Source organism: Mesoplodon mirus (assembly GCF_964341445.2).
Source record: "Mesoplodon mirus genome assembly, chromosome: 8".
Taxonomy (NCBI): domain Eukaryota; kingdom Metazoa; phylum Chordata; class Mammalia; order Artiodactyla; family Ziphiidae; genus Mesoplodon; species Mesoplodon mirus.
In genome coordinates, this window is record NC_138984.1 from 33157851 (window position 1) to 33172684 (window position 14834).

The window sequence follows — 14834 nt, forward strand, 5'->3', positions numbered from 1 at the left end:
AGAAATTAAGGAAACACTCCCATTTACCACTGCAACAAAAAGAATAAAATACCTAGGAATAAACCTACCTAAGGAGACAAAAGACCTGTATGCAGAAAATTATAAGACACTGATGAAAGAAATTAAAGATGATACAAATAGATGGAGAGATATACCATGTTCTTGGACTGGAAGAATCAACATTTTGAAAATGACTCTACTACCCAAAGCAATCTACAGATTCAATACAATCCCTATCAAACTACCAATGGCATTTTTCACAGAACTAGAACAAAAAATTTCACAATTTGTATGGAAACACAAAAGCCCCCGAATAGCCAAAGCAATCTTCAGAAAGAAAAACGGAGCTGGAGGAATCAGGGTCCCTGACTTCAGACTATACTACAAAGCTACAGTAATCAAGACAGTATGGTACTGGCACAAAAACAGAAATAGAGATCAATGGAACAGGATAGAAAGCCCAGAGATAAACCCACACAAATATGGTCACCTTATCTTTGATAAAGGAGGCAGAAATATACAATGGAGAGAAGACAACCTCTTCAATAAGTGGTGCTGTGAAAACTAGACAGCTACATGTAAAAGAATGAAATTAAACACTTCCTAACACCATACACAAAAATAAACTCAAAATGGATTAAAGACCTAAATGTAAGGTCAGACACTATCAAACTCTTAGAGGAAAACACAGGCAGAACACTCTATGACATAAATCACAGCAAGATCCTCTTTGACCCACCTCCTAGACAAATGGAAATAAAAACAAAAATAAACAAATGAGACCGAATGAAACTTAAAAGCTTTTGCATTGCAAAGGAAACCATAAACAAGACAAAAGGACAAACCTCAGAATGGGAGAAAATATTTGCAAAGCATCTGACAAAGGATTAATCTCCAAAATATACAAGCAGCTTGTGCAGCTCAATATCAAAACAACAAAACAATTCAATCCAAAAATGGGCAGAAGACCTAAACAGACATCTCCAAAGAAGATATACAGATTGCCAAGAAACACATGAAAGGATGTTCAACATCACTAATTATTAGAGAAATGAAAATCACAACTACAATGAGGTAGCACCTCACACCGGTCAGAATGGCCATCATCAAAAAATCTACAAACAATAAATGTTGGAGAGGGTGTAGAAAAAAGGGAACCCTCTTGCACTGTTGGAGGGAATGTAAATTGATACAGCCCCTATGGAGAATAGTATGGAAGTTCCTTCAAAAACTAAAAATGGAACTGCCATACGAGCCAGCAATCCTACTACTGGGCATATACCTTGAGAAAACCATAATTCAAAAAGAGTCATGTACCACAATGTTCACTGCAGCTCTATTTACAACAGCCAGGACATCGAAGCAACCTAAGTGTCCACATGAAAGGATAAAGAAGATGTGGCACATATATACAATGGAATATTACTCAGCCATAAAAAGAAATGGAATTCAGTTATTTGTAGTGAGGTGGATGGACCTAGAGTCTGTCATACAGAGTGAAGTAAGTCAGAAAAAGAAAAACAAATACTGTATGCCAACACATAGATATGAAATCTTAAAAAAAAAATTGGTTCTGAAGAACCTAGGGGCAGGACAGGAATAAAGATGCAGATGTAGAGAATGTACTTGAGGATATGGGGAGGGGGAAGGGTAAGCTGGGATGAAGTGAGAGAGTGGCATGGGCATATATACACTACCAAATGTAAAATAGCTAGCTAGTGGGAAGCAGCTGCATAGCATAGGGAGATCAACTCGGTGCTCTGTGTCCAACTAGAGGGGTGGGATAAGAAGGTTGGAAGAGAGATGCAAGAAGGAGGAGATATGGGGATATATGTATACGTATAGCTGATTCACTTTGTTATACGGCAGAAACTAACACACCACTGTAAAGCAATTATACTCCAACAAAGATGTTAAAAAAAAAAGAAGAAATATAAGGTAGACCTTACATAACTGATTCAGTTATGTGGACTATATTTAATTATATAAATTAAACCCAAGACTTTGAAAAATTGATGGATTAGTCAATTTTAGAGGAGTCCTGAACTTTTAAGATATATGAAGAATGGTAATATGCACATTTTAAAACTTTTTTTTTTTTTTTTTTTTTTTTCCGTACGCGGGCCTCTCACTGTTGTGGCCTCTCCCGTTGCGGAGCACAGGCTCCGGATGCGCAGGCTCAGCGGCCATGGCTCACGGGCCCAGCCGCTCCGCGGCATATGGGATCCTCCCAGACCGGGGCACGAACCCGTATCCCCTGCATCGGCAGGCGGACTCTCAACCACTGCGCCACCAGGGAGGCCCTTAAAACTCTTTTTATTCCAGAAGCATTCTAATCATTTAGTTCTAAAAACAGAATTGAATACCACCAAGTTACTCAAATGGCAAGAGAGCTAAAATAGAAAAGTTCCAAAGATTTCAAAGAGAAGCAGACAGATCAAAATCTTTTCATTTTAATGTTTTTAAAAATGTATTTTGCAATTATAAATTGGTTTTTACTGTAGTAATATTTTAAATGGTCCCAAATATAGGAATGGTTATGAAAATTATGATATATATATACAACATTATGTAGCCATCGAAAATGTTTATGGAGATCTTATAACATCATGAGAAGATGTTTGTTGCAATGGTAAGTTAAAAGAGCAGAACTCAAAATTCCATATATAGTATAATCCCTGCTAAATTTTAAAAATCATTTAGAAGAAAAAAATATTAAAAGGAAATATACCAAAATATTAACAGGAGGAGTTTGAGTAGTGGAGAAAGGGTTTATTTTCCTATTTTTTTCTCTCTTCTTTATGACATTTACAATGGAGAAAGTATAACATTAATTTTTTCTAAGTTCTATACAAAGATAATTTTATAAGGTCACTTAATCTTTCCATTACTGAGGTAACAGAAAAAAGCATTTAAACAAGTCATCAAGCTATCACATTTTAAGTGTAAAATTTGGTAAAAATTGGAAGAAAGCAGGCAAATTCTCACCTCAAGGCTGATTATTTTAACTTGACAACTGAGTTTTAATGAAACCATTAAAGTAGACTTCCCAGGACTTCCATGGTGGTGCAGTGGATAGGACTCCGAGCTCCCAATGCAGGGGGCCCAGGTTCAATTCCTGGTCAGGGAACTATATCCTACATGTATGCTGCAACTAAGAGATCGTATGCCACAACTGGGGAGCCCTTGTGCCACAACTAAGGAGCCAGCAAGCCGCAACTAGGGAGGCTGCCTGCTGCAACTAAGGAGCCGTGGAGCTGCAACTAAGAAGCCCATGAGCCGCAACTAAGGAGCCCACCTGCTGCAACTAAGACCTGGTGCAACCAAATAAATAAATTTTTTTTTTAAAAGATGTTTAGGGACTTCCCTGGTGATGCAGTGGTTAAGAACCCGCCTGCCAATGCAGGGGACACGAGTTTGAGCCCTGGTCCAGGACGATCCCACATGTCATGGAGCAACTAAGCCTTTGCACCACAACTAATGAGCCTGTGCTCTAGAGTCCGTGTGCCGCAACTACTGGAGCCCGCGTGCCACAACTACTGAAGCCTGTGCACCTAGAGCCCATGCTGTGCAACAAGAGAAGCCACCGCAATGAGAAGTCCACGCACCGTAACAAAGAGTAGCCCCCATTCACCACAACTAGAGAAAGCCCATGCACAGCGACAAAGACCCAACATAGACAAAAATAAATTTTTTTAAAAAGATGTTTAAAATAAACAAAGTATACTTCCCTATCAAAATCACAGAGAAGATAATCACTAGACAAAAAGAGAGAAACAAAAAACAACCTACTACTGAGTTTGTATTTTCCAAATCATACATGTGAGTTAACTCACATAATAAAGGCTGCCAGCGTTACAGATTGCCTGTGTTTATTACGTGTTCCTCATAGGCAAAATAGGAAAATAGTGTGGTCTCACTTGCGAAATATGATTGATTGAAGACTCCATCCTTCGAAGTTGGGACGCCTGGATATCCAGCATCTGCAGGACATTGTTGGCCAAGGTATTTATCAGATAGGCAACACTTGCTAAGGACTGGGTGGTGTAGGCTTTGGTTTCTTCTAGGGCTCGCTGCTTATCTGCTGACTAGAAAAACAAACAAACAATCATTACTTCAAAGATAACCCATTCTATCAATCTAATCTTCAAAAATACTCATCAAAACCATTATGTTGCTGAATCTACACACACTAGTTTAAAATGCTTTGAAAACTAATTATCAGTGTTCATGTAAACCCAACAACTAAATTATTGACTTGACTTCACTAATATTTTCACGTTGAATAGATTCATCTTTGTACAGATACAAATAAAATCCCGAAGCTGTTGTTTAAAAAATGAGATCCGAGGGCTTCCCTGGTGGCACAGTGGTTGAGAGTCTGCCTGCCGATGCAGGGGACACGGGTTCGTGCCCCGGTCCGGGAAGATCCCACATGCCGCAGAGCGGCTGGGCCCGTGAGCCATGGCTGCTGAGCCTGAGCGTCTGGAGCCTGTGCTCCGCAACAGGAGAGGCCACAACAGTGAGAGACCCGCGTACCGCAAGAAAAACAAAAAACAAACAAAAATGAGATCCGATGGATATTTTGAGTAATGACAGCAAGTACAGTACGTAGCTTCTCAAGGTCACTGCTTGGAAATGTAGCATTGATTTGATTGAGTAAATTCTGGTGTACAGTTTTCTACTTTCCTGAATTCCTCTTTTCCTTTCACTCTAACATGTAAAATGCATTTATAAAGAAATGTCTGTTTAAAGTAATAATGACAAAATAATAATGATAAATAAAAATGATGAAGTAAATAAAATGGTAATAATCATGATAAATAATGATAAATTAAAAGTAACAAAAGGACACTTTCTTCCCAAGCATCTTAAGTATTATAACCCTATGGAACATAAACTGCCACGTACCACAAACCCTACTTGAAAAACGGAGAGTACACAGTAAAAAGTGGTGAAGTGATTATTTCCAAGGTCACAAAGGAAAGCAATTGTAAAGTTACATATTCTATACTGCTGGCAAACACCATTTTCTTGCCCTAGTTCTACAGAAAGACTCTATGGTTCAGTAGAATGTACACAAGTGTCTGAATCAGAAACCTTTTATCTTAATGTCAGTTCTACTATTACAGCATGTCATATTTTAAGCAGTTGTGAACATCAAGTAAGATAATGAATGTAAAACCACTTTCTAATACTATAAATCATTATATCTAACAACTGTCATGACCTCTTTGAGTAGTCATTAACTGTTCAAAGTCTACTATGTCCCACTCTCCCCTCTCCCACACAGTTTAGGACTCTAAACTTCTAAACTTACCTTAGAAAAACAGTCAAATAAGAAAAAGACACAGACAAGGATGTTCACTGACAGTTAATGGTGAAAAAGAAAAAGACATGAGACTGGTTAAACAATACATTCATATACTACCTTTATGCAGTAATGAAAATATTATCGTTATGTATTACTGATATGGAAAAATATCTACGAACTAACTAATTGAAACAGAGCTGGTTACAAAGTACCTTAACACAGTCATCCTAATTTTGTAGGTGCCTGTGTATAAATGTAAGCACAAGAAAAAAGTCAGAAAAAGTAAGGCCCAAAATGTTAACACAAGTTTTCTCTGAATGTAAGGAATATAATGTGAGTCTTTTAATGATTTTTAATATGGTCTAATTTTTTTTTTACCTTGGGCATAAATACTTGCGTTATCAGAAAGAGTAAAGCTATATTACTTTGTGAAACCATAATGCACGCATTAATACAAAAGAACAAACTTTAAGTAGTCTGTCCTAGTCAACTACTCACAAGGAGTATTTGTAAGGAATGAGAGCACCAAAACAAGTTTTTTAATCCTTCTGAAATGTATTGTACATTTGCACACTTATTTAAACAATAATTTTGGGCTCAAGAGATTTTTCTTGTTATTTCTAAGCGCCAAATGAAGCTTTAAAGTGTTGAGGCTGCTGCACATCTGCTGTATGGATAAGTCAACCCTCGTACATTCACTAAGGTTTTACGAGAACCTAATTTTACAAGAGCTGATATTCTAAGTTTTAGAGTTTTGTGCTTGCTTCAGCAGCACATATTCTAAGTTTGAGATTGTTTTCCTATAAAGTTAAGTGCTGAATAAAAACCTGAATAAACGCAAACAGAGCCTATTTCAATAAACCTGATATCAAAATTGCTACTTTAACCTAGAAGCCTTATAAATGACAATAGAGAAGCTACAATATCTTATTTTACATGTAAGAAATAGTGAACAGCACTGTAATAGAGGTTATTTTGTAATTCTTAAACAACGTCTGATAAGTAAACACCTGTGACTATATTCTTATGTTTTGCTACAACCAAGTTTAATTATCACAGTTATAGTTCATGCATTAAAGGCACTATGACACCTCAACCCAGTTATCTAATATTCCTACTTAAATGGGATTAAGTTCCTGAAAAAAAGAAGAAATTTAGATAAAGGAAAAAATTATCATAGGGTTATAGAGGAATATTATAATGTATGCTATGGTAAGTACAAATAGTCCTATGAGAAAAGATTCTTACATAGAATAAAGTGACCTATTGCCAAGATCTATCCTAGGCAATGATTAATCCTTCCTACTCTGTTATTTCTTCACTTTCCCTTATGACACTGACTTCTTATCTCTACACGGAGACGTTCCCAAAGACTCTGTCTTCAGACTACTCTTCTTGCTGTACTTGCAACCCTTAGACAGAAATTTCACTCCTTCCTTAGCTATCACTTCCAAGCACAGAATTTTTAAATCTATTTACATCTTAACTTCCATCTCTCCCAAACCCATATTTCTGTTTACATGGCACCTCACCATGTATAATGTGTCGTATCAGTATATCTATAACTCACCACCTTCCCCAAAATTTCCTCCTACTTTTGTTAATAACATTATTACTCCATCACCTCAGATATTTTCCAAGTCTCTGTATCCTACACCTAATCCATTTACATGATCCTTATATTCTATCTGTGCCAACACATCATTTCCTTTCTTTCAACTGCTACTGCCTACATTCTACTTCAGGCCCTCGTTACCTCCTGCCAGGACTACTATACCAGTTTCTAGGTCAGATTGTAGTATCTTACACGTGGTCCTGCAGATTCATCTTTCTAAATCAGTTCTGAAGCCCCCAGAGCTTCGTCTTACCTACTTAAATAAAAACTCCTTTACTTATCATTTACAGTCTTCCTTAATATGGCCTAGAACTTATCTTCCATTCAACCCTACTTGAACCTTAGATTACAGTTTAATTAGACTTAATGGTTCACAAAACAGACCTTGGTTTCTTACCTTTGTGCCTTTGCCTATTTTCTTCACCTGAACCCATCAACTTCACTAACAACCCATCCCCTAACTTATCATCCCTGATTGTGATACTGATCATTTCTTACTGAGAATTCCCACAGGATTTTGTTTTCAGATTTACAACACATACTTTATAATATCGGGCTGGCCAAAAAAGTTTGTTCGGGTTTTTTGCCAGGTGTTATGGAAAAACCCAAATGAACTTTTGGGCCAACCCAATATGTGCGTGTTTCATTGACCCAAACTCCCACACTCCCTAGTGGGAAGACCTTGAGGGTAAGTATTACGCCTTCACATCACATTACACACAGGCATTACATATTATCTGTTGAAGTGTATCTACCAAAATGTTCCAGAGAATCAAAGTTACTTCTATCACCCAATAGGCAGTGAGGGTGGGGAGGAAGCAGTGATATAAGAAAGATTTCTTTGACCTCCAGAAGCTTTGGCACCATTCATGGTACTCATGCCTTACTGTGTACCCCTAAAAAGAAAGTTCAAACTTGTTTTTCAATTTGATGTTCTAGGATGGGTGCTGAGAAATATGAAGAATAAGAACGTTACACCCTCTAGAGCAGCTCAAGACTGTAGTATTATTACCACTAGGTTACCACCATTATTTATTTTTCCTTTTCACTTCTACTAATAGGACAACAGATTTGGTAGAGATTTAAGTATATAGATAATGGGGAAGGGGCAGGAAAATAATGATAATATTTAAGAAGGACGTGTATGGACATGCAGGAGAGAATTCTCCTCTACAGATCACACCCTTGCGATCTACTGTCTGTTTCTTTCTCTTCTCCAGCAGTAAATCTCTCACCCACTCTAGTCCAGCCTGTTACTCTACCTGGAAAATATGTAATTATTCTTGCTCTGGGTATAAACTATTACCACATTAGTTAAAGTACAGGTACTAAGTTCTCATTCAATCAGTTATCTTATCTAAAGTATTAAACAATTTCTTCTAGACCTGCCATGATTAATTTCATTTCATCAGTTCATTTCAATAAACCCTTATTGACTGAATATATATTACATGACAGACATTGTACTATGTACTAGAATATGAAAATGAAACACGTTCTCTGCACTCAAGAAGATTTTAGTCCAATACAGAGAAAAGCATATAAAACAGAAAATGTCAATGCAGAATGGTCAGGGATATGAACACCATCCAACTAGGAACACTATCTTATATGACCATCCAAGTGGAGTCTCACAGAATGGAGTTAATCCTGCCAAGCAGGAGTAAGAGAAGATATTCCAGGCAGAGCAAACAGCCTAAACAAGGGCACAGAGGCATGAAAAAGATTCTTGAATCCAGAACACATGTAAGTTTGGTATTATTAACATATCATCAGTTCACTACTGCCCCTACTTTAAGACTGAGACGTGTGCTGAAATTTAAGATTAGTATAGTAACTAACCGTTTTCTTTCTCACAAAATTGTTAAGAAATTAAAATATCATACATATAATTAACTAGTAAGGTCATGGCAGAGTCATAGCACCTGATTCAATAATGGGGCTGAGGAGAAGGGAGTATTCTTAGATTACCTATTTACTGAGCTTTCAATTCTGCATTCCAAAAAATCTTGTTACTAAACCAAATTGAAAAGAAAGGCCCCATCACTAAATCTCACAGAAATTAAAGTAATAGCTTCTAAAATATATGCCAATCATTATACACAAATAGAAAAATTTTGCCAAAAGACCATACAAAATATTAGAAATATACTTATGTTTTCAGAATTGTTCAAATATTAATTTCTATGAAGCCTAAAAGGGAATATATTCATTTGCTTCCAAACTCCAGGATGTAGAATGCAGTCTACAAAAAAAAGTATGGCATTTAAATTAGAATGAGTCATACAAGTCATAGTGAAAAATAGCAAAGCACAATTAGATAAACATGGACAGTTCACCAAGGAAAGAACACAAGACAAACATGAACGTGGGAAAACATTCAGCCACACAAATGATAGGGGGAAAAAATGACAGAAACAAAGGACCATTTTTACCAAGTAATTAACAAGAAAAAACTTTTAAAGAACATACCTGCATCGTTTTAAATTTGCTTTGTGGTTATCTTGCTTTGGTAGACAAAGAAAGAGAAGCACATGCCAAGAATGCCAAATACTCTTTTTTTTTTTATTTTTTTTTATTTTTTTTATTTTTTGCTTTATAACAAATTTAATCAGTTATACATATACATATGTTTCCCTATCCCCTCCCTTTTGCGTCTCCCTCCCACCCTCCCTATCCCACCCCTCCAGGCGGTCACAAAGCACCGAGCTGATCTCCCTGTGCTATGCGGCTGCTTCCCACTAGCTATCTACCTTACGTTTGGTAGTGTATATATGTCCATGCCGCTCTTTCACTTTGTCACAGCTTACCCTTCCCCCTCCCCATATCCTCAAGTCCATTCTCTAGTAGGTCTGTGTTTTTATTCCTGTCTTACCCCTATGTTCTTCATGACATTTTTTTTTCTTAAATTCCATATATATGTGTCAGCATACAGTATTTGTCTTTCTCTTTCTGACTTACTTCACTCTGTATGACAGACTCTAGGTCTATCCACCTCATTACAAATAGCTCAATTTCATTTCTTTTTATGGCTGAGTAATATTCCATTGTATATATGTGCCACATCTTCTTTATCCATTCATCCGATGATGGACACTTAGGTTGTTTCCATCTCCGGGCTATTGTAAATAGGGCTGCTATGAACATTTTGGTACATGTCTCTTTTTGAATTATGGTTTTCTCAGGGTATATGCCTAGTAGTGGGATTGCTGGGTCATATGGTAGTTCTATTTGTAGTTTTTTAAGGAACCTCCATACCGTTCTCCATAGCGGCTGTACCAATTCACATTCCCACCAGCAGTGCAAGAGTGTTCCCTTTTCTCCACACCCTCTCCAGCATTTATTGTTTCTAGATTTTTTGATGATGGCCATTCTGACTGGTGTGAGATGATATCTCATTGTAGTTTTGATTTGCATTTCTCTAATGAGTAAAGATGTTGAGCATCCTTTCATGTGTTTGTTGGCAGTCTGTATATCTTCTGTGGAGAAATGTCTATTTAGGTCTTCTGCCCATTTTTGGATTGGGTTGTTTGTTTTTTTGCTATTGAGCTGCATGAGCTGCTTATAAATTTTGGAGATTAATCCTTTGTCAGTTGCTTCATTTGCAAATATTTTCTCCCATTCTGAGGGTTGTCTTTTGGTCTTGTTTATGGTTTCCTTTGCTGTGCAAAAGCTTTTAAGTTTCATTAGGTCCCATGTGTTTATTTTTGTCTTTATTTCCATTTCTCTAGGAGGTGGGTCAAAAAGGATCTTGCTGTGATTTATGTCATAGAGTGTTCTGCCTATGTTTTCCTCTAAGAGTTTGATAGTGTCTGGCCTTACATTTAGGTCTTTAATCCATTTTGAGCTTATTTTTGTGTATGGTGTTAGGGAGTGATCTAATCTCATACTTTTACATGTCCCTATCCAGTTTTCCCAGCACCACTTATTGAAGGGGCTGTCCTTTCTCCACTGTACATTCCTGCCTCCTTTATCAAAGATAAGGTGACCATATGTCCATGGGTTTATCTCTGGGCTTTCTATCCTGTTCCATTGATCTATCTTTCTGTTTTTGTGCCAGTACCATACTGTCTTGATTACTGTAGCTTTGTAGTATAGTCTGAAGTCAGGGAGCCTGATTCCTCTAGCTCCATTTTTCGTTCTCAAGATTGCTTTGGCTATTCGGGGTCTTTTGTGTTTCCATACAAATTGTGAAATTTTTTGCTCTAGTTCTGTGAAAAATGCCAGTGGTAGTTTGATAGGGATTGCATTGAATCTGTAGATTGCTTTGGGTAGTAGAGTCATTTTCACAATGTCGATTCTTCCAATCCAAGAACATGGTACATCTCTCCATCTATTTGTATCATCTTTAATTTCTTTCATCAGTGTCTTATAATTTTCTGCATACAGGTCTTTTGTCTCCTTAGGTAGGTTTATTCCTAGATATTTTATTCTTTTTGTTGCAATGGTAAATGGGAGTGTTTCCTTGATTTCACTTTCAGATTTTTCATCATTAGTATATAGGAATGCCAGAGATTTCTGTGCATTAATTTTGTATCCTGCAACTTTACCAAATTCATTGATTAGCTCTAGTAGTTTTCTGGTAGCATCTTTAGGATTCTCTATGTATAGTATCATGTCATCTGCAAACAGTGACAGCTTTACTTCTTCTTTTCCGATTTGGATTCCTTTTATTTCCTTTTCTGCTCTGATTGCTGTGGCTAAAACTTCCAAAACTAGGTTGAATAAGAGTGGTGAGAGTGGGCAACCTTGTCTCTTGTTCCTGATCTTAGTGGAAATGGTTTCAGTTTTTCACCATTGAGGACGATGCTGGCTGTGGGTTTGTCATATATGGTCTTTATTATGTTGAGGAAAGTTCCCTCTATGCCTACTTTCTGCAGGGTTTTTATCATAAATGGGTGTTGAATTTTGTCGAAAGCTTTCTCTGCATCTATTGAGATGATCATATGGTTTTTCTCCTTCAATTTGTTAATATGGTGTATCACGTTGATTGATTTGCGTATATTGAAGAATCCTTGCATTCCTGGAATAAACCCCACTTGATCATGGTGTATGATCCTTTTAATGTGCTGTTGGATTCTGTTTGCTAGTATTTTGTTGAGGATTTTTGCATCTATGTTCATCAGTGATATTGGCCTGTAGTTTTCTTTCTTTGTGACATCCTTGTCTGGTTTTGGTATCAAGGTGATGGTGGCCTCGTAGAATGAGTTTGGGAGTGTTCCTCCCTCTGCTATATTTTGGAAGAGTTTCAGAAGGATAGGTGTTAGCTCTTCTCTAAATGCTTGATAGAATTCGCCTGTGAAGCCATCTGGTCCTGGGCTTTTGTTTGTTGGAAGATTTTTTATCACAGTTTCAATTTCAGTGCTTGTGATTGGTCTGTTCATATTTTCTATTTCTTCCTGGTTCAGTCTCGGCAGGTTGTGCATTTCTAAGAATTTGTCCATTTCTTCCAGGTTGTCCATTTTATTGGCATAGAGTTGCTTATAGTAATCTCTCATGATCTTTTGTACTTCTGCAGTGTCAGTTGTTACTTCTCCTTTTTCATTTCTAATTCTATTGATTTGAGTCTTCTCCCTTTTTTTCTTGATGAGTCTGGCTAATGGTTTATCAATTTTGTTTATCTTCTCAAAGAACCAGCTTTTAGTTTTATTGATCTTTGCTATCGTTTCCTTCATTTCTTTTTCATTGATTTCTGATCTGATTTTTATGATTTCTTTCCTTCTGCTAACTTTGGGATGTTTTTGTTCTTCTTTCTCTAATTGCTTTAGGTGCAAGGTTAGGTTGTTTATTCGAGATGTTTCCTGTTTCTTAAGGTGGGATTGTATTGCTATAAACTTCCCTCTTAGAACTGCTTTTGCTGCATCCCATAGGTTTTGGGTCGTCGTGTCTCCATTGTCATTTGTTTCTAGGTATTTTTTAATTTCCCCTTTGATTTCTTCAGTGATCACTTCGTTATTAAGTAGTGTATTGTTTAGCCTCCATGTGTTTGTATTTTTTACAGCTCTTTTCCTGTAATTGATATCTAGTCTCATAGCATTGTGGTCGGAAAAGATACTTCATACAATTTCAATTTTCTTAAATTTACCAAGGCTTGATTTGTGACCCCAAATACTCTTATGAAAGGAAAAGTAATACTGAACGTGCCAGGAGACTGCAGAAATTAAGAGAAAGGACTACTTTAAGAGGACGACATGGTCATGCTACTAAGAAGAAAGATGAGGTCAGAAAAGTATCCAGTAAACAGCTGTGGCAATATGGAATTGCTTGATGAATTTTTAAAAAGCACTTTTAGCTGAGTAATAGTGTAGAAATCAGATCAGAATGAATTTTAAGAATTGAGATGGATGCTGGGAAAGCAGCCCTAACGTCCACAGAGCCGTGGTTCATTAGAGATGCCACTTAGATGTACAACAGGAACTACCAAGGGGAAAGCTGGATGTAGGAATCCAAAGCTCAGGAGAGAGGTCAGAGTGGGAGATAAACACTTGTCATTGGTGTATAGAAAGTACTTACAGCATGAACCTAGAAGAGGATACCTGAGGAGTATAAATGCAAATCTGAGAATTCATCCCTGGGGCATGCCAACATTTCTAGGAAGGACTCTCCTAAAGAGAAGCCAGCAAAGGGAGAACAAAGGAGCAGCCAGTGAGGGAGAAGGAAAGCCTGGGGAATGTATAATCATGGACTTAAGAGAGGACAATATTCAGGGAAATGTTTTCCTTCAGCTGAGTTGAAAGCTGCTGAGCAAAAAAACAAGATGAGAACAAAGACATGGATCCAACATGGCGCTCATCAATGACCTTGACAAGTGACACCTCAGGGGACAGACTATCAGGTGGAGGAAGAACTAAGTTAGAGTACCTCAAACCAGAGGACAGATCAACAGGGACTCCTGTCCTCAGAGGAATATGGATGATCCTCCCCCAAGGGAATCATTTGTGCTTGCCTTGGAAAGATGAGTCTGATCTGGATGCACAGATGTCTAGGGTGAGACAGGACGTACACAGTTTGCCCAGCCAAGGAACCATGGCATCAGGCCTCCTGGGAGGAGCAAAAACCAGGTGAAGCAGAGAGCACATGGCGGGGAGTTGTGGGTAATACAGCTTGAGCTTCAGCAGAATCTGGTCATGGGTATCTGGAGCTAGCTGGAGGCCCTGAACTCCTGCTCTGGCAGGAGGACCTGCCCTTGAGGAACATGGTGATGGGAACGGGAGAGCCCAAGGAAGAGGAGCTGACTGTGTGTATGTTGTGGGGCAGGGCCCGTGGAAGGGGGCCGGAGGGAGCACAGGTGGCTGGAAGGAGGACCAGTCTGACAATCTCCTTCTTCCTTCAAGTGCCAATGCCGGCTCTCACCACCTGAGGACATCCTTCGGGAGCCTTTCCAAGGGCACAGTTTAGAGGTCCATCCTCCCCACTCCCATAAGGCCCATGCTGACTCTGGCACAAAAAAATGCTGCCCCTAGGGCAAACTGCTTCTAATTCTCACCTGAACAGGTCCTGCTGGTATTTACAACTGCTTCATGATTTCTCTTTCATTCTGAAATCCTACAACACCCGACTTGTATTGAGTGTCTCCCGTATGCCAGATGACTAAGCACATACCAGCATGAGTACTGAGTGGAGGAGGTGGCGGGTGGCAGGACTCTGCTGGGTGGAGAGGGTGGCCTTGTGGGTTTCAGTCTGATGCTCCCACAGGTGTCGGTGGTTGAGTAACTTCCCTCACTCTTTATCCCACGTTCTCTGGGAATTCACCCTCTGAAACTGTCCTCTCTTCACTAAACACTTGGGCGCAGCATGTCCATCCTGGGTGTTTTACGTTCCATTACCTTTTCCATGTTTGGGAGCTTTCATTCTACAGATTAAAAATATTTTTTTGAAATTAAAAAGAAAAAAAGAATTGAAGAA

The 14834-nt window shown here is 38.2% G+C and overlaps 1 protein-coding gene across 8 annotated transcripts in view; it reads right to left on the reverse strand.

The window, feature by feature from the left end:
* ABI2 (abl interactor 2) overlaps nucleotides 1-14834 on the reverse strand; it is a 107290-nt gene that overhangs the window by 62507 nt on the left and 29949 nt on the right. For all 8 annotated transcript variants that reach the window (XM_082630118.1, XM_082630122.1, XM_082630120.1 and 5 more), the window contains exon 2: nucleotides 3921-4088. In XM_082630118.1, the coding sequence (XP_082486244.1) occupies nucleotides 3921-4088 (168 nt within the window). The remainder of the gene's footprint in view (nucleotides 1-3920; nucleotides 4089-14834) is intronic.